The sequence below is a fragment of the Carcharhinus amblyrhynchos genome, chromosome 12, assembly GCF_965287045.1.
Source record: "Carcharhinus amblyrhynchos chromosome 12, sCarAmb.v2.hapA, whole genome shotgun sequence".
Lineage (NCBI taxonomy): Eukaryota > Metazoa > Chordata > Chondrichthyes > Carcharhiniformes > Carcharhinidae > Carcharhinus > Carcharhinus amblyrhynchos.
The window spans coordinates 52,480,725-52,501,992 of record NC_137335.1 but is presented as its reverse complement, the minus strand read 5'-3'; the positions used below and the strand labels follow the sequence as shown (position 1 = coordinate 52,501,992).

At 43.8% G+C, this 21,268-nt stretch overlaps 1 protein-coding gene across 3 annotated transcripts in view; it reads left to right on the top strand.

The window, feature by feature from the left end:
• ush2a (Usher syndrome 2A (autosomal recessive, mild)) overlaps window positions 1–21,268 on the top strand; it is an 815,153-nt gene that overhangs the window by 391,578 nt on the left and 402,307 nt on the right. For all 3 annotated transcript variants that reach the window (XM_080200528.1, XM_080200527.1, XM_080200526.1), the window contains one exon: window positions 13,083–13,230. In XM_080200528.1, coding sequence (XP_080056654.1) covers window positions 13,083–13,230 — 148 coding nt within the window. The remainder of the gene's footprint in view (window positions 1–13,082; window positions 13,231–21,268) is intronic.

The following is a 21,268-nucleotide window of genomic DNA, read 5'->3' as shown; positions in this document are numbered from 1 at the left end:
GTCATGGGAGAGGTGCCTGAAGATTGGAAAGTGGCAAATGTTGTGCTTTTGTTTAAAAAGGACTGCGGGGAAAAGCCTGGGAACTACAGGCCAGTGAGCCTCACACCTATGGTGGGTAAGTTGTTGGAAGGTATTTTGAGAGATAGGATCTACAGGCATTTAGAGATGCAAGGGCTGATTAGGGACAGTCAGCATAGCTTTGTGAGTGGAAAATCATGTCTCACAAATTTGATTGAGTTTTTTGAAGGGGTAACCAAGAAGGTAGATGAGGGCAGTGCAGTTGAAGTTGTCTACATGGACTTCAGCAAGACTTTTGACAAGGTATCGCATGGTAGGTGGTTGCATAAGGTTAAATCTCATGGAATCCAGGGTGAGGTATCTAAATTGATACAAAATTGGCTTCTTGCCAGAAGCCAGAATGTGGTTGTAGAGAGTTGTTTTTCAAACTGGAGTCCTGTGACCAGCGGTATGCCTCAGGGATTAGTGCTGGGTCCACTGTTATTTGTCATTTATATTAATGATTTAGATGAGAATATAGAAGGCATGGTTGGTAAATTTACAAATGACACTAAGATTGGTGGCATAGCGGACAGCGAAGAAAGTTGTCTTCAATTACAATGGGATCTTGATCAATTGGGCCAATGGGCTGACGAATGGCAGATGGAGTTTAATTTAGACAAATGCGAGGTGGTGCATTTTGGTAGATTGAAACAATGCAGGACTTACTCAGTTAATGGAAGGGCACTGGGGAGAGTTACAGAACAAAGCGATCTAGAGGTACATGTTCATAACTTCTTGAAAGTGGAGTTACAGGTGGACAGAGTGGTGAAGAAGGCATTTGGCTTGCTTGGTTTCATTGGTCAGAACATTGAATACAGGAGTTGGGACGTCTTGTTGAAGTTGTACAAGACCTTAGTAAGGCCACACTTGGAATACAGTGTGCAATTCTGGTCACCCTATTATAGAAAGGATATTATTAAACTAGAAAGAGTGTAGAAAAGATTTACTAGGATGCTAACGGGATATGATGGTTTGAGTTATAAGGAGAGGCTCGATAGACTGGGACATTTTTCTCTGGAGCATAAAAGGCTAAGGGGTGATCTTATAGAGGTCGATAAAATAATGAGGGGTACAGATCAGCTGGATAGTTAATATCTTTTCCCAAAGGTAGGGGAGTCTAAAACTAGCGGGCATAGGTTTAAAGTAAAGGGAGAGAGATATCAAACTGTCCAGAGGAGTAATTGTTTTCACACAGAGGGTGGTGAGTGCCTGGACCAAGCTGCTAGAGGTAGTAGTAGAGGCAGGTACAATTTTGCCTTTTAATAAGCACTTAGATAGTTACATGGGTAAAATGGATATAGAGGGAAATGGTCCAAGTGCGGGCAATTGGAATTAGCTTAGATGCTTAAAAAAAAGGGCAGCATGGACAAGTTGGGCCAAAGGGCCTGTTTCCATGCTGTAAACCTCTATGACTTTATGTGCACCATAGGGGAATTGGCCATGCTAAATTGCCCTTTGGTGTCAGGTGGATTAGTAGGATAAATATGTGGGGGTTATGGGGATAGGCCCAGATGGGATTGTGTCGATGCAGTCTCGATGGGCCAAATGATCTCCTTCTGAACTTGTAGGGATTCTATGGATTCTATAACTAGACAAAGGGCTTTTCCCAGAGCTTGGATCTCAGGCTTTCTTTCCAGCGTGGAAATGATGGTCAATTCCTGAGATACTTACAGACCCAATCATCATGCAACATTTGAGGCTGACAGCTGAGCTAGTAAACACAGGAAGAAGTCTCAACACCAGGTTAAAGTCCTACAGGTTTATTTGGTAGTAAATGCCACTAGTTTTCGGAACACTGTTCCTTCGTCAGGTGAGTGGAGAGTTCTGACCACAAACAGGGCATAGAAAGGCACACACAGTTTGCAGAATACTGATTAGAATGCGTTCACATATCGACATAGACATCAAGCTGAGCAAGTTGGCAGAGACAGAGAGAGTCCACGGTGCCAGCAGTCGAAGGGCTGCTGAAGTCCAAGGCAGATGATGAGCCTCTGGAGTTGTGAATTGATCACGATTGACATTGCTAAGCTGAAACAATTAACAGGTAATGTGATTTTGGAGCTACCCTGAATGACATGTCACATGATAGGTTAATCTGTGATGTAAAAAACAATCTTATTCAGCATATTTTACTTGCAGAGATTGACATGAATATTAAATGAGCACAGGCCATGGAAAATGCTGAAAAAGGTGCACAAAAGTTGCAGAGTGCACACAATGGCATCGTTCACCAGCTAAAGCATAAATCTGCAGCCAGCCATGGTGCCAAACTGCTGAAGCAGCTGTGAAGCAGGAAACAATTTCAACCACCAACAAAACAAAAAACTACAGAATAGGCAATCAGTCAGTAATGCTTAATGTTACCAATTTAGAGGCAACAAAACACCTGAATCATGTCAGTTTAAGGAGGCTGAGTCGCCCTTTGCAGCAATCTTGCTGAATTCATCCTCTAATAGGAGAGTGGAGTCAGATTATGCAGGGAACAGCAGATAAGACATAATAAGAGCAAGAGGATACTGCAGTGCTCCCCCTGATCGGCCCAGGCAACAGAACCTCATCTTGTGTAGCACAGTGCTCCTCTCAATGTCCATTGGTGTCGGAATGGCAACCCAAGCCACTTTTTCGGGAGATGGCCTTTCTTGTACAGGAGCTAACCATCCAACTGATCTGAAGCAACAAAGAGCCTTGGCACCTGGGTGTGTTGCAGTGTACACATCATGGCAGCTGCCAGGGTACATGACACAGACCTGAAAAATCTGTGCCTTGAACTTCATTGAGTGGTACCCGGCTTGTCAAAGACATCTTGACGGCCATGTGCATGCGATCCATGGCTCCTTGGATGCGGGAACCCAGCAATTGCAGCGAAGCCTCTGGTTTGCTCAGCCTGGCTGGCATCATGGGTCTGGGAATGAATGGAGATCAGTCTGACCCATCTGAACAGAGCATCAGTAAGCTGCTCGATGTAGCTGTGGGCAACAGGTTGGGAAACACCATATTGATCTCTCACTGACCCTTGGAAAGGAGGCATAAAACTTCCGAGCCACTGTAACCTTAAGTCCAAAGGTGTGCGGGTTAGGTGAATTGGCCATGCCAAATTGCCCCTTAATGTCAGAGGGACTAACTAAGGTTAAGTGCATGAGGTTATGGGGATAGGACCTGGATGGGATTGTGGTTGGTGCAGACTCAGTGGGCCAAATGGCCTCCTTCTGCACTGTAGGATTCTATTATTCTGAGTTTCTTAAGGGCCATTGGCACAGGTGACCATCTACACAGTGTGAGGTGATCACTAGGCCTAACGTTTGGAATATGGAGGTTTCATTGTCCCTAGAGAAGCAGAACCTCCTTGGGCACCAACCTTCAGATTTGTCGAGGTAACTAGAACGTTGCCTGTTAACTCTGCCTGCAGGGTAATGGCATCTTCTGCAGACCCTTCCACATTGCACTTTTTGCTGGCCCTGCATTTGCCCTGGCTGTACCTCTCTTCCCACAGCTCACTCTCTGGCTGTACGCTTCTGCCAGTTCCTTCACTGGTTCTTATCAACCAATCAATCCAGAATACTTACTCTAATGCCGAGGTGCTGCAGTCGGGAGTCCAGAGTTGCTAGAGCTTGTCCTATTAGATCATGCCGTCTACCACACTAAAATTCAGCACCCTTCCTCTAGCAATGCTGCTATGGCACTGCATAAGAGCACTGAGACAGGAAAAAGCTTCCAGCTCCTCTGCTTCCTCCTGTTGCTAACTATATATCTGGTATTAAAGGCTGAACCCTTATGATGGTGAGGTTGTCTAGACTGCAGCAAACCATGGCAAATAATGACACGCTCTGGTGACTGCAGCAAGACTTCTCCAGACCATCTCAGGCAGCAAATGCATCTGCCTAAGCACTCCAGTGGTGGGCTCAATGATATTTCATATTACAGCTCTCATTCTATGCATGCTGCCCATGTGTGCATTGGTTGTGCACCTGAGTCACAAGTCAGGTGGCCAGCAATGGCCCTTGTTGCCCAGCACCCAGTTTGCCATGGTAAACATCAGCACAGTACAATGGGGACAAATATCTGTGTCCATCCTTGCACACTCCTGCTTTAACTTTTCCTCTAACATCAAAATGTCTCTATGACCATTTCTGGAAGTTGCCACATTGCCTTAATTTACAGGCAGTGACATTTGACCAGAAAGACAAGAGTCTGATTGTATTCTCAGAATCAGAGCCATTTTCTATATGGCGATGGCTCAAGATACACAGCTGCTTTCCATTGATAGCAGCTCCATTACAACAAAATTGATGATACCACCAGATGGATCAGCCTGGGGTTGCTCTGTGATATATTCCAGCTAGAGTCTCAAGGTTTATAGTGGTCTGTCGTATACTATAGAACTTTGGAATCATAGCAATCCTATAGTGCAGAAAGAGGCCATTGGGTCCGTTGAGTCTGCATCGACAACAAGCCACCCAGGCCTTATCCCTGTAACCCCATGTATTTACCCTGCTAAACTCCCTGACACTAAAGGGCAATTTAGCATGGCCAATCCACCTAACCTGCACATCTTTGGACTATGGGAGGAAACCAGAGCACCCAGAGGAAACACATGCAGACATGGGGAGAACATGCAAACTGCAAACAGACAGTCACCTAAAGGTTGGAATCGTGTTCCTAGTTCTGAGAGGCAGCAGTATTAACCACTGTGCAGCATTCAAAGTCTCAATGGCAATAATCAGAGTATCCAAAGCGAGAAGATTGAAATAAGAAATAAATGTCATGCGACTCTAAGTGAGATCCATATATTTAGGAAAATGAATTGAGATACAGTCAAAGGTAAAATGTGCAAAAAAGACAACAGCCCTGGTGGGATGTTAACGAAAAGTTCTTGAAGCAGCCAAGCACATTGTGGGGAGAGAGATTTCAGTAGTAAAGCAATTTTTATTTCTGCATTCCTGGAGGTACTTCTTCACCAAAATATCCATGCCATCCCAATACAGAGGTGACCAGCTCTTACTAGTCCTGATCATAAGTCAGAGTTTTCTATGTTGGCTTTGGGCCACTTTCAGTTAGCATCGTTCACTGCACAACTGGATTGTTGAACTTTTTGACATTTATACCAATAATGTGGCTCCTTAGCTGCTTGAAAATGCTAAAGGATTTTTTTTATTGCCACCAATGAAATTGCACATTTCAAAGCTGTGCAATCTCACAATTTAATTAATGGTTCATTAATATCAAAGAAAGATGGGCTTTTCTTCCAAGTTTCCTGAGAAAGAAGAATGACAAGCTCTTTAGTTCAAGTCAGTTAATCATTAAGATTGGGAATTCTATTAGCGGTTTTTCCCAGTTTCCTTACAGTAAATGGAAAACAATTTGAAGAATAAGGGATTTAACATCTATCTTCTTATTGAAAATACATGTCACCGTGTCAAAACAGATATTTATGGATTTAAACACAGATTCTCATTGATCCCAAAGAGAGGAAAATGCATATGTAGACAAATAGAATTGTAAAAGGAGTTGAATCTTGTAGCTTTGTTTAAGCCAATTACTGAACATTTATACTGACACTGCTTTGAGTGTTTGGTGCGTTGAAGAGATTTTTTTATTGCAAATAAAGGATGCATGCTTTGACTTGATTGCATTAAATTATCTCTGCCACAGTTTGTACATATTAGACAAAATATCCTTCAATTCAGTGTGATTAATTGAACTGCAGTACATAATTTCTGAGGTTCCAAGTTAAGATATTTTAGCAATGTGAAATAAATTACTTCAGAATCAATATATGTATTAAAAATAAGTGTATAATGCCATGCTCAGTTTCCTTTTAAAACATAATTGGTGTTTGACAATCCCAGTGAAATTGATTCTCAATGAATCTAGTGATGAGTAATGTATAAAACGTTGGTTTATTCACCAATGTAACTTGCCTTTCTGTTCTCATAGCTGAGGAACAAGTGTTTATAATATTCGGAAAATAGAATGCAGTGCAGAAAATGTACTTGGGGAAATAATGTACTGATAGTGTATAAATTCAACTACAGTAAAATCTCTATTCTACATACTCTAATTATCCACCAAAACTTTCACAGACAAAAGCTTTGTACTCAGATGTCACTCTACTGCATAGACCAGTAACACTAATCACCTCCTGTCAGATATATGCCCAAGAAATATGATTCCTTTGTTACATGCACTTTTGTCATTCCTGTACCTGAAGTACAGGAATCTTTATCTTCCAGAACGGAGAATGGCTCCAAAGTTTTTTTTAAGTTTATTTATTAGTGTCACAAGTAGGCATACATTAGTACTGCAATGAAGTTACTGTGAAAATCCCCTGGTCACCACACTCCCATCTGTTCAGGTACACCAAGGGAGAAGTTAGCATGGCCAGTTCACCTAACCAGCTTGTCTTTCAGGCTGTGGAAGAAAACTGGAGGAAACTTACACAGACAAGGGAAGGTCATGCAGAATCCACACAGGCAGTGACCCAAGCTGGGAGTCAAACCGGGGTCCCTGGGGCTGTGAAGCAGCAGTGGTAACCACTGTGCCATCAAGCCACCCTATTGTGGTTTATAATAAAGGCTGCGTTGTGCTGTACACTATAAAGTTAGATTAGTACATGAAAAGAAAAGGTATTGCATGGAATATTTATGTAACCAAATTTAAAGCTGATAATTTCATTTTCCATTTCATAAACAATGATTGACTGATGGTCTTCAGACATATTGATAAGCTGTTTAAAAATATACATAGCAACAAAAACAGTAAGTTGCATTTCTACAAGGCCAGAATACAATGTTTCAAGTGATATTACCAAACAAAATTTCCTTCAACTCACATAAGGATATATTAGATCCGATGTTGGCAGGATTTAAGGAAGGTCATATAAGATAATAGGGTAGAGGCTGAATCTTCCATTCTGGAGAATAAGTTGAAGGGTGACAGCAGATGTGAGAGTGATTTCTGCTGGGGTGTCAGGGAATGGGAAGCTGATCACTCACGATCTTGTGCTGTTCAGCTCATTACATGTGAGGAGCTTGGTGAATCTTGTTGAAGGGCACAGAGAAAGCCAATGTGCCCGCTGTTAACTCATAGGGTTGAATGCTTGGGCATCATGTTTAAAGGGCACCCAGCAGCCTTTCATTTACTGCAAGCCAGGAGCTCCAGATTCTGCAGATCACTGCGCATCCCAGAGAAGACGATGGGTGGCCCTACAGTTCAGCGAAGCCTCTGCTATTTCCCAGCTCCTCCTGTCTGACTACAGCAGCCTGGATGGAGGTTGCAGTGTAGGTAGCACATGAGGGGCCCCACAGGAGTGTCGGGAAAAGATGAAAGTTCTGCTTTGCTCTGCCAGGGTAAATGACATTGTCTACTCATTGCAAACTGACACTCATGAGGGTGTCAGACAGTATAAGTGCGTGAGTGCACAGATATGTTAGGGTTGCAGGAATCAGCAGCAAGTGGGGCATATGCACCAAATGTGTGCCAGCCACTACATGGTCTTAATGCTCAATTCATTGCAGACATCCTGCTTGTTAATCATTTACTGGGGAGAGCGCAGGAGCTGGCATAGGCATGAATGTTCCTGTATTACTCATGCCCCCATTGAGATGATAGTTAATCCTTCTGTCTGTCTGCAGGACAAGTACACCCACAACAGGAGGAGTGAGCCAAGACCTGCAATAGTATTTCTGATATTAGAATTCTAACTGTCATCAAGGAGGAGGCCACAGGCATAGCCAGGAAGGGGCAGGATCGAGCCTGCACCAAAGGCAAGCCAGGAATCCCATGAGGATAATTCCCAACTGCAGTTGTCAGATGCACCCACTCAGTAAGACATTGTTCTAATGAGGGAATCTGACCACAGCAGCCTGGATGGAGATCGCAGAGGGAGGTTTGCACAAGAAGGGCTCATAGGCAAACATCCCAGCAGTGTCGGGGAAGGATGAATTAAATCAGTAAATGCAGTGTGGAATAGCAGTGGCTGGGCACTGAGGGGGACAGGAGATCTGACAGTATCCATGGAGAGAGAATAGAGCCAACATTTCAAGTCAGGATCATTCTCATTATAGTGGTTGTTGTTAAAATGATTGCTTGCATTTAAGGGCATTGCATTTAATTCCCATGCACCCATGGATGCTGTGGGCCTATTCAATGACTATTTATTATCTCACATTAATCACTGTGGAAAATATAAGGAGCTTGAACTGTGTAGTAGCCATCCTTGTATGTTAACTGTTGAAGTTGAGACCTTGATACGAATCCGGCCATCCAGCAGATACTATTGACCCGAAGGATGTTCCTCTTCAGTTACACCATGGCTAACAAAATGGCAAGCTTGGCCAGCCATCATGGGGAATGCCTGAGGTGCTCTTTGGTCGCATTGCAGCGACCTGTGTAGTCATTGCATTGTTTGTAAGTTTTACCCCATCCCTAATCAGTTCAGCCAATTGGGAGGCTGTAGCATTGGTCTAATCCTGACACTGCAACCCACCGAAACTGACCCCTCCTATCCTTGAGATCATCATTAAGCTAACTTTTACAACCCGTTAAACCTTACAGTACACAATCATGATCTTGCCATTGCCACGCTGCCAGGTTTACCTCCTCCACCCTGCCATGTCCTCTGCCTTCCAGTACTCTAATCTTAAATCTCATGACTGAAACCTCAACATCCCCAGCTTTTAGTCACTTTCCTCTGCCACGATAACTACCCAGTTAGTCCCTCCTCAGCCTAAATCATGACCAATACCTGCCACTCGTGGCCTGCATTATCCTGCACTATCCCTCCCCAGATCAGTGGCACAGTGGTTAGCACTGCTGCCTCATAGCACCAGGGACAGATGCTATGTCTTGGGTCATTGTCTCTGTGGAGTCTGCATGTTCTCCCTGTGTCTGTGTGGGTTTCCTCATGGTGCTCCGGTCTCCTCTCACAGTCCAAAAGAATGTTGATTAGGTGCATTGGCCACGCTAAATTCTCCCTCAATGTACCCAAACAGGTGCTAGAGTGTGTCGACTAGGAGATTTTTACAGTAACTTCATTGCAGAGTTAAGGTAAACTGATTTGAGACACTAATAAATAAACTTAAACTAAACAAACAGCCTGGACTAACACTCCCCAGATAGCCTAAACTGACCCTTCTAGCATTGCCGGGTCATAGCTTCACCCTTTCCTGTTAAGTCTGCCTCCCTCCCTTGATCATCCTTCTTGCAGCAACTTGCATTGCCACGACTTGGCCGGAAGCATGGGCTGGCATTTACAGATGACGCACAAAATGGACATTGCGGCGACAATTAACTGTTAATCATGGAAGAGGTCCACCTCATCTGGTACATGCCTCTTACGTGCCATCATAAATGTGAATGTTTAATTTCTTGCTGGAGGCGCACTTAATTTGGAAAAGAGAGCTTAACTACGGTGAGCTGGCCTTCAGTGAGAATGCATGCAATTGGGCTTTCCTAAACTGTTCATCAGGAAACTTGGACCTATCTTTGAAATCCTGAGAAGTTAATTGCAAAAGTTCATCCAGCCATTGAGAAACTGATTTTTGGCCTCCCACCCAGTTAAGTTCCCTTTGCCTACCAAGGTTTCCACTGCAGGCAGAATTGCAAGATTCCAGCCTAGATCAATTTAGGAAAAGGATTCCAGAACTTAGGGCATGGGCAAGTCAAGGCATAGCTGCAATGATGGAACAATTAAAATTGTCACTTGTGTAAGAGACAAAATTTAGGGGAGTGCAGAGATCTTGGGATATTGTAGAGCTGGATTCATTTCAGTACAAAAGGTATAAATTCCTCTTTAGCCTCTTCCTCATTTTCGGGAGCTCCTTTCTTGTTGGCATCCAGCTAGGAATGGAGTAAAAACTAACCTACTGTTAAGTTCTGACAGGCCTTTGGGAAATGCATATTTTCAGGCTTCCTAGTTGTGGTATCACTCACTTCCTGCTCTCCCTATACATATCAAAGCTACAGATGAGACCATAAAACCTTATTGGCCTTTTTTAAGTGGATGTAAACAATCACATGGCACTATTGACTATGAAAGAAAGTGTCAAGGCCATAGGGCAGATTTAAACTTGATTGTGATGATCACTAACTTGCTGAATTTTGTCATTTCGGTTGCTAAATAAGCAACGATCATTTAAGTGTGATATTGAGGCTGTCAGCACTTATGAAAGTATGAGCTAGTTGTTTCAGAAGACAAAGTGGAAAAGGGAAAGAAATTTAATGTTCCCGTGAAATCTACATTGCATCAAATATTGTATATGTTGCCCTTAGACTTTTCTGACAGCCAGATTGTTTGTGAAGATGATATTTTGGAATAGACTACATGGCCAATTCAAGATCTAGGATCAATTTTAATCTGAATTAAGGCAAAATATTGTGGATGCTGGCATCTGAAACCCAATGCTGGAAAATCTCAGCAGGTCTGACAGCATCTGCGGAGAGAGAACAGAGCCAATGTTTCGAATCTGAATGATCCAGGCTCAAAACAATGGCTCTCTCCACTGATGCTGTCAGACCTGCTGAGATTTGTCAGCATTTTCAATTTTAATCTTACCCACTGGGGGCAGATGCCAGTTCAAAAAAATCAGATTCTTTACCCGCTTGGATTTTGACTGATTCCAACATTATCCCAGAGGAATCTGCGAATAGACAACTCAGAGAGAGAGCCTCAAAATATATGCAGATTCCCATTTGCTCCAGTGCAGATTTAACTCGGGGTTTGAATGGGGAAACTGCTATAGCTTTCTAGCCCAACGGAAGCAAGTCTCCAGAGAGATGGTGTCTTTTGGTTATGTCTAATGGAACCATTTTAACTCTATTCACTTGATGTAAAGTGGGTGGATTTCCCAGCTTACTTACTCGCCCTCGAGGGGCTGGGAGCTGACCTGCTGTGATTTTCATTTGTCCACCAGCTCAGCCTCCGGTCAATTTGACAAGGGGAACTGACAAGGTTTTCAGACCCCTATTAACAAGTGGTAATGAGCTTGAAATCCCGTTTCAGGCAGGTGCCATGGGCAAATACACTTTAACCAATGTGAGATGTGGTGCACTTCCAAATTCTTGACCAAATTGTTGACCATAGTGATCACAACTAGAACTTGGTTTGAAGAAAAGAATGAAATCCTCAGCAGGATTTCACATAGCACTTCATGTCTAATGAAGAAGTGCATTCATTGTTCTTATGAAGGTAAACAGAACACCAGTTGTCATAGCTGGTCAGTTGATTTGTTCTTTATTGTTTTGGTTGAGGGAGAAACGCCAGCCAAGACATTGGAAGAATTTAAATATTGCAGTGGGATGTTTTATGTTCCCCCGAATAGGCAGACTTTAATGTCTTACCTAAAACATATTTACACATTTTGATTTGTTATTTATGTTACCTCCACACCAAAATCTGATATTCTAGATTATCCAATTTCCAATATCCATAAGAAGCACAACATTGCAGCTCCATCTCATATGCAAGTTAAAATCTTATTCTATACTTATTCTGTGCACCGTAGGTGGCACAGTAGCACAGTGCCAGGGACCCAGGTTCAATTCCTGGCTTGGGTCGCTGCCTGCGTGGAGTTTGCACATTCTCTCCATGTCTGCACGGGTTTCCTCCAGGTACTCTGGTTTCTTCCCATAGTCTGAAAGTCGTGCTGGTTAGGTGCATTGACCTGAACAGGCACTGGAGTGTGGCAACTAGGGGAATTTCGCATTGCATAACATTGCATTGTTAATGTAAACTTTACTTGTGACTGATTAAAAAAACTTTTACTTGAATTTGTTAAGATGGGACCGAATGATGAAAGAACACAAGTGAACAGTCAAAATTAAAACATTTAGCTTTACAAAAAAGGCCTTTAAATGTTTTGTTTTAAATAGAACAATTTGTAATGGAAAGCATGCTTGTTTATTCCTGACCATTATTGATGTTTCTGGGGCTGCCAATGACATCCATATGATTTGATTTTCTGCACTATATTTAGATCTGCTGTGGTTATAATATACCCTTTTCTCTTTCACTCAACCTACTTTTGGCCATGATTGATGAGTACATCAGTAAATGATTTGGAGAGCATCCACAAATCCTTTGAAGCTAAATATTTTACAATTAAACAGAAAGTGGAGGTGCACAGTGTGTGCTGAAAAGTGCTTGTGCCTGGAATTTCCCCGGAGGTTCCCGCACAATAAGTTTCGCGGGAGATCAGCAGAAACCATATATGGCCGATAATACTGTTTCTCCAGAGTTTCTGCTGATCATCTGCCAAAACTACAGTGAGAGTAATAATTAGCACACATTGGACCAGGAGATAGAAGTCCATAAGGAGGCGTGGGGCCAATGGTGAGAAAATCCTGCATGCGAGCAGCCTTGGAAGCGAAACAATCAGATTTCTGAGGGAATTTTCAGGAAAATTCTCATGGAAATTTCCACCCCCTTTTTCAGCAGAATGCGCAAATGACTTTCGCCTGCAAAGTTGTGTACCATAGTGTATGTGATATATGCCTCAGAAAGGTAAGGCAGGCAAGGGATTGGTAACTAACTGATTTTACCAGAGTACCTAAAGTGAAATGGAGAAAATGCTAGACATTCACACAGCAGTCATTCAGCATCTGGAGAAGAAAGATGGGCCAATGTTTTGTTTCAAACCCTTCGTCCTGGCTATTATGTGCTGCTTCACATAACCTCCCAATGTTTCCAGCATTGCCTCAATCCACATCATAGCTATTCTGGATTTTACTTCAATCAATTTATCCTTTGTCTCATTTTTCCTTCCTTCCATTCAGGTAACAGGATGAAGACTGACTTGACATGATTCCATGCTGCAGATTCACAGTATTCATGGAATTTTTATCTCTATCCGCTGGATTATTTAAAATTTGTGTCCAATTCAATAAAATAAATACTCTTAATAGTCCTCACAATTAACAAGAAAATTAATACTTGAGAGTATTGTACACAACATACTAAGGAAGCCGTTACCTTCAAGAATAAAATTTGATTGAAATGTATTTATTGATTTTTTTTTCTCTCTCAGGCATGCACTGGAGGAGGATGTACAATAAGTCCAGCTAGTACTGCTAAAACTGAAAAGAGTTCCCCAGAAAAGATCCTTGCTCCAATTGTCCATTCGTATACATCCAATTCCTTTAACATCTCGTGGACAGAACCAGAGTTACCAAATGGTGGGTGATTTTTTTTTGCCTGAAGTTAAAAACATGATTAGCAAAGGTAAATTAATATTCTAGATGACAACTTATATGTGGCACTTAATTTTTAATGACCATTTTAACACATAAAAAACTCCTGAGATAGCATCATTTTATATAGCTCAGAAATTGCAGTCATTTAGAGTGCCGTATTTAAATGGCTCAAAAGTGCTCCCTTTTGGCTGTTATTAAGTACTACATCTGCAAGACGTATGTGCCTGCCAGCTTCTTGATTGCATACAGACTTCTGCTCTGCCTGCGTGTGTTGAGCCCAGAGAGGACATGCTTGTTTATTTAAAATCACAAGTCAAAGTTTCATTGAATAATTAGTGAGTTTTTTTGAATACACCAATAATGATAGTAGTAATGACCTCGTCATTTATTTTAACCCAGAGTGTTGTATTTTTTGTCTCTTCTTTCTTACCATGGGATGGATTTTTCAATGTGGGTGTAAATCAGAAGATCAGTGAGCTCTCACGTTCATTGGCATCACGTTAGGCTGACTGCATGGTATTACTGAGGTCAGTCCCAATTATTTAATGAAGCCACTGAGATAGCAGCTGATATTAGGGGCGGAAGATCATGCATACGAGCAGCCTTTGAAACAAAGCAGAGAGATTTCTGACAGATTTAGTCACATTGGAGGAAATAGTTTTATCCCTTTGAAAGGCTGGGATGTATTTCTGTCGCGATTTCAGCCTTTCCAAAAGTTGGCAGAGATCAAAGCAACGATTAGCAAAACCCAAGGGAAGGAGAAGTAAGCATAAAGAATAAAAAGCAGGAGTTGGTGACCAAATGGCGCAGCAGCAGATGATGATATATTGGCACTGGAGGGGGTGCAGAGGAGATTCACTAGCTTGATCCGGAGTTGAGGTGGTTGGCTTATGAGGAGAAACTAAGTAGACTGGGGCTATACTCATTGGAATTCAGAAGAATGAGGGGAGATCTTATAGAAACATATAAGATCATGAAGGAAATAGATAAGATAGAAGCAGGGAAGTTGTTTCCACTGGTAGGTGAAACTATAACTCGGGGCATGGCCTCAAAATGAGCAGAAGCAGATTTAGGACTGAGTTGAGGAGGAACTTCTTCACACAAAGGGTTGTGAATCTGTGGAATTCCCTGCCCAGTGAAGCAGTTGAGGCTACCTCATTGAATGTTTTTAAGGCAAGGATAGATACATTTTTGAACAGTAAAGGAATTAAGTGTTACAGTGAACTGGCGGGTAAGTGGAGCTGAGTCCATAAAAAGATCAGCCATGATCTTATTGAATGGCGGAACAGTCTCGAGAGGCCAGATGGCCTACTCCTGCTCCTAGTTCTGATGTTCTTACATTAAGATGCTTGTCGAGGGTTGCCCTGTTTGGCATTCCAGGGCACTTTCTCCAAGGAACAGCATTCAAAATTGCCTGGCAGGGTGAAATGTTTCAGTCTCAATACTAATGCACCTGCAAGCTTCTGTCCAGATGCAGATGAAATGATTGACAAATGTGAGACTGGCAGGAAAAGACTACCCAACAGAACTGTTTACCAAATAAATGATCAAAATTTATAATGCCACATGTCAACCTTTTGTTATTTGTTTGTGGGATGCAGGTATTGCTGGCTAAACTTGCATTTATTGCTCATTCCTAATTGCCCTTGAGAGGGTAGTGTAAGCTACCTTCTTGAACCACTGTAGTCCATGTGGTGTCAGTACACCCACAGCGCTATTGGAAGTGGAGTCCCGGGATTTTGGCCCAGCGACAGAGAAAGAACGGCAATATAATTCAAGTCAGGATGGTGTCTGGCTTGGAGAGAAGCTTGCAAGTGGTGATGTTCCCATGCATCTACTGTCCTAAGCCTTCTAGAAGGTAGAGGCTCGTTGTTTGGAAGATGCTATCGAAGGAATTTTGCTGAGTTGTTGCAGTGCATCTTTTAGATAGTATACAATGCTGATACTGTGTGCCAATGGTGGAGGGAATGAATGTTAAGCTGGTGGGTGCAGTGTCAGTCAAGGTGACTGTTTTGTACTGAATGGTACTGAGTTTCTTGAGTGTTGCTGGAGCTGCGCTCATCCAGGCAAATGGAGAGTCTTCCATCGCACTCCTGACTTGTGCCTTGGAGATGGTGGACAGGCTTTGAGAAGTCAGGACGTGAGCTACTCCCCACAGAATCCCTAGCTTTAAACCTGCTCTTGCAGCCACAGTATTTATATGGTTAGTCCAGTTCAGTTTCTTGTCAATGGTAACTCACAGCGGGGTATTCAGTGATGGCGATGCTATTGAATACCAAGGAGAGATGGTTAGATTCCCTCTTTGGAAATAAACATTGCCTGACACTTGTATGTTTCAAATGTTGCTTGCCATTTATCAGCCCAAGCCTGAATATTGTCAAAGTCTTTCTGCATATAGTCATGAACTGCTTTAGTACCTGAGGAGTTGTAAATATTGCTAAACATTGTGCAATCATTCATGAACATCCCCATTCATACCACATGATAGAGGGAATGTCATTGATGAAGCACCGAAAGAATGGTTGGACTTAGGACTCTACCATGAAAAGCTCTTACAGTGATGTCCTGGGACTGAGTTGATTTATTTCCAACAACCAAAACCATCCTTCTTTCCCAGATTCCCATTTACTTCAGTTTTGCTTGGACTCCTTGATACCTCACTCAACCAAATGCTACCTTGATGTTGATGGCAGTCATTCTCATCTCACCTCACCTCTTGAATTAAGCTTTTTTTTGCCCATCTTTGGACCAAGGCTGTAATGAGATCAGGAGCTGAGTGGCCCTGGTGGAACCCAAACTGAGCATCAGTTTAACGTTTATTTATTAATGTCACAAGTAGGCTTACGTGAAGTTACTGTGAAAGTCCTCGAGTCACCACCCTCCAACACCTGTTCGGGTACACTGAGGGACAATTACAATTGGTCAGTGCACCTAACCAGCACATCTTTCAGACTGTGGTGGGACATCAGAATAAACTGAGGAAACCCATGCAGACATGAGGAAAATGTGCAAACTCCACACAGACAGTGACCTGAGCCAGGAATCAAACCAGGGTCCCTGACGCTGTGAGGCAGTGGTGTTAACCACGATGTTACCATGCCGCCCACACCAGTGACTGACCTGAAGCATTGTTACACTAGTCCATGCCAAGTTCTCGCATATCATAACAGCTCTTTCAGTGCTTATCATGAAGATCCATATTGCAGCAGGGCACACATTCAAGTTGTAACTTAAAACAAGCTTAATAACTTGAACCTTTAAAGGCCTTCGCAAATAAAATCATTGCAACACAATCTTACTGAATGATATATGGTTGCTCACTGACACATAGGATTCTTTACACTAGAATCCCAACAGTGCAGAAAGAGGCCATTTGGCCCAGCAACCCTGCACTGGCAACAATCCTGCCCAGGCCCACTCTAAGGGTAGAATTTTATGGCTCATTCATCCCAAAACAGTAAAATCCCACCTGAGGTCAACTGGTTTCTCTTGTCCGCCCCTTTCCCGCTCTAGTACCCGTGGCGGGCAGGGTGGTAAAATTCTGACCTCAGAGTCAATTTAGCATGGCCAATGAACCGAACGGGCACATCTTCGGACTGTGGGAGGAAACCAGAGGAAACCCTCACAGCGACGGGGAGAACGTGCAGACCCCCCACAGACAGTGATCCAAGGCCGGAATTAAACCGAAAGCCCTAGAGCAGTGAGGCAGCAGTACTAACCATTGTGCCACTGTGCTGAACAGCTCTTATCTTTCTTTGTGGACTCAGGTAGCAACTCTGTTCCTAATGGCCCCATAAGCAAAGCTTTTTTTTAAATGACTTACCTTTTTGGACTACTTCCAGTCTTGATTCTCCTTCCCTGTAGCAGAAAAATCATTAATACTCGCATGTACATTTAATATAGTATTCAAGCCTCAGTGACATGATTGAAGCCCAACTTGCATATTAAGGAAGGGCTGCATCATTAAACTTGCAAACTGTAAGGCATGGCAAAAAGGGAGGGGGGAGATTCAGTGGATGAATCCCACAGGCGACTAACTGCCAGGCTAGTTTCTGCCACATTATTTTACACCCATGTCTGCCAGTTTGAGAGACAAATGGAAAAGCTTGATTCTCCCAACAAAGGTGTCTAAGTTGCTGTTGTGGTCTAGAGCTGTAGATAAAGGCTCCAGTGTGTGTGTGAATCCCTTCCTGCCACACCATGCATGCCCACTGAGGTGTGTATATCTGCAATGCAAGTGCTGCACAAGGATGTGATGGTGCACCCTCTGAGGCTTTCTCCTCTCCCTCGGAGATTAATATTGATCTGCCCTCAGAGCTGGTGGCTACAGATGCTGGCATTTTACCCAAAACAGACAAAGATCATAGGATTGCAGAGGTCACCATCTTCATTTGAGCCAACTTCAGAGATCCATACTTCCTACACTCATACACATATACACAAACACACACACACAGATACTCACGTGCACACACACTTATGTGCATCCATGCTCATACGCACGCATGTTCATGCAGACAACATGACCAGGGTCAAGACCTCAGCCCTTGAATGGGTAGTTGAGACCGACTTTTGGTTCAGAGCCTGACATGCCGGAAGGGCAGGCTGTATGATTAATATTTTTTGTCTTTATTCCACAGGTGGAGGTCCACCTCGTGTCAAGCGAGGGGCATGCACACGGCGGGTCGTGCGTGGGCTGCTCTTGGAAGTCCAGGAGTGGCCTAGTACTTCATGTCGGTGTGTGTGCTTGATCCTGGACCGATAGACGGGCTCCACAACAGCTCAGTGACTAGCACTGCTAGCTGTGCAGATACATGGATTTGGGCCTGTGTCTGTGGGAGTTTGCGCATTCTCCCTGTGGTTGCGTGGGTTTCCTCCGGGCGCTCCGGTTTCCTCCCACACCCCAAAGATGTGCTCTTAGGCTGATTGGTTTTACCAAATTGACACTATTTCTTCCCTGAATCTGACTGAGTAGGGTCCCATTCGTAGACATGCAGGGTAGAATAGGTGTAGGGCGATGCGGCGGCGCGGGCTCGTTGGGCCGAAGGGCCTGTTTCCCGTGCTGGGTTGTTCTTTGTTCTTTGTTCTTTGTTATGCCCCCCACCACCCGCCCCGTTAGATGTTGGTCCCTATCGAGAAGTCCAATTGGATGCATTGTCCAGCCTTCCTTCACTTAGTTCATTGACTTCCAGCCTAACAAAGCAAATTGGCAGCAACATGTTTATTCAGTGTGTATAAAGGGTAGGGGCAGAAGACGGCTGACAGCGCACTTCTGCTTAAACCTCCCATGCCCCACCCCAAAATGTAAAATTCACCCCGTGCTTTTTGTTTGCTGGAGACTATGGGACTTACATTTGCCAATATAGTTCAATACAATTTAAAACCTACTCTGTCTGTCAGGCAATTGTGTCGATATCGGGAAAATCAATTGTAAAATCGTAGAGATTCCATGCTCCTGGGACAATTGCAATAGCTTTATAGCAGACCTATCCACAGCACCCTGACTTACCAGTGCAAATGTGAGAATGGAACAATCAATTCTTTCATCACCTAAAAGCATCCTAGTTTTTTTCTGCCCTGGGACTGTGGTGTGAAATTGATGAACTGGAGCACTGAATTGCATTTTGGCAAAAACATTGGGTTGGATTTTCCCAGTGGTCTCGGGAGCCTGACGTCAGTACCAAATGGAAGTCCTGATTCTCGCACCTGATGACACAACTGAAGGCAACCTCCAGTTGCCTTCTTGCTCTCTGTCCTGTTAAGGTGGCATGTGGGTTCTCGATACTGCTGATCACAACTGGGGACCAGCACTCTGGAGCTGCAGAATCTGCATTGAGAGGGGTGTGCATTGCTGGGGCAGCTACCTCAACATGGAATGTCCTCAGAGGCATATATTTAAAGACAACGTTATTAAGGGTGAAACTACAATTGGAAATCCAGGTGCATTGCTTGGGCCATGGATGTGATCAGACCACTCCCTCTTTGGGCCATAGAGCCTCTGACTCTTATGGCCTCCCGGCCTGATGCAGAAAGGCTACCTCCATTGAGATGGCAACCTCCATTGGACCACTTCTATGGCAACAAAATCCATCTATGGCATCTGCAAAATCATACCAAGTTGGGGTCAGTAAGCAGCTTATTTGACTTCCTGCCTTTGTGGTGCAGGCAGCCAATCCATGCTCCCCCCTGTCCATGGGAAACAGCCACATGGGCAGGAATGCATCCAGAAAATGTGGTTTCCTCCCTTTTCCCTCCCCCGGACACACCACTTCAAAGTTTGCCATCACGGAGCCAGGAAAATTCAGCCCATTGGGCAAGAGATTTGCACCTTTAGATAGAGTGGACACAATGCAAAGAAAGCTGGAAGTCCTCCTGATGGGGCACCAAACACCTCCAAATTCTTCCAGCATAGCCCACTCGGTGCCCTAAGACCATAAAGGGCACTAATGTGAACATCTACTACGTGTGCTGGAAACCTCCCAATCGACACTGTCATGACAGCAAACAGCAAGGCCTGGAGTGGGGGCAATTGCTCCAAACTAGGCAGATGTGATGTGAGGTAAGTAGATTGTTCCAAGCAAAGGGAGCTAAAGGGGGAAATTACTCCAACACGAGTAGGGTTTGTTTCATTCAGTTATCTCCAATAAAATCCAGCTGACCAGATTAGCACCAATTCTTACAAGTTCAGGCCAGTTCAATCTTTGTTTTGGGATGTATGGACTGACTTAACTTACTGGTTCTGGGCAAGTTCATTCAACATATTCCCTTGTAAGAAAATACATTCAGCTGCCCAAGAACATTATTTAAAGAGGCAGACACCTAACCTCCAGGCAGGGTAATTTAAGGTAAATTCTGCTATTGCAGCATCTCTAAGTACTGTGGTATGGTTTTGGAGTGATATAGTGAGCTCCTGGATTCGGCAAGGAGTGTTCCTGCATCCTTACAGGGAGGACAGAGGATTTGGTGGCTTATCCACACAAAGGGTGGGATTTTTCCAGCCATTCCGGTGGGATTTTCTGGTCCTGCCAAAAGCAGTCCCACTCAGCAAGTTCCCTTGTGGTGCAGCGGGGGACCAATAGAAATGTGTATTGACTTCAGCAAGACCAGAAGATCCTGTTGTCAACCAATGGCAAGGCACCTCTGCCACTGAAAAACCCTGTGTGGTGGGGCAGGAAAGTCCCAGCCAAAAACTACAAGAGGTAAAGGAGATGCAGTTGCAATGTCTCTGTGTCTGCAACATGACAGGGAGCTGGAGAAGAGGTTGTGGAGAGAGAAAGGTCTGCCCGATGCCTCTTCCAAATTAGAGGTGGACCCCTCCATTCTCCTTCACACTGACAGGGATATAGAAGCAGATACAAAAGCATCTTGTCACCTTTCTCTCACCCACCCACCATCATCCCCATCTCCATCCCCATAACCCCATACATTTATCATGCCTAATCCACCTAACCTACACATCTTTGCACTGTGGGAGGAACTTGGAGCACCCAGAGGAAATCTATACAGACATAGAGAGAATGTGCAAGCACTATAGACAATCAACCAAGGCTGGAATCAAACCCATGTCCCTGTGAGGCAGTAGTGCTAACCATTGTGCCACCATGCTGCCCATGTCATAAGAAGATGCATTCTCTGACCTTGACCGTCCCTGGAAAGTCATTAGACTCCTAGTGGCACTGTTGCCAGGGTCGTAGGAATCAGACCCCAAGAATTAAATTCCCTGGCTGACTGCTCCCAATTCCTTCTGAAGGTTTGCCTTCAGGGCCTCTGGACCCCGTACAGAAACGTGGTATCTCTCCTCCCATCCACTCCACCCAATTCCCCATCTGTGAACCCAGGCAGCCTCGCTCCTCCTTGGTGCTATATTTCTTCAACTCTTTCATTAAGCAACCAGCAGAAACTTCCACTGTGCATCTCCCCTTCAGGTGGGGCAGACTTCCTTTAAGTGGAGCAGACTGGCTGCACCACGCAAGGTGAACAAATGCAGTTTAACCCATTCGTGGACCCTCAGGCAATCCAC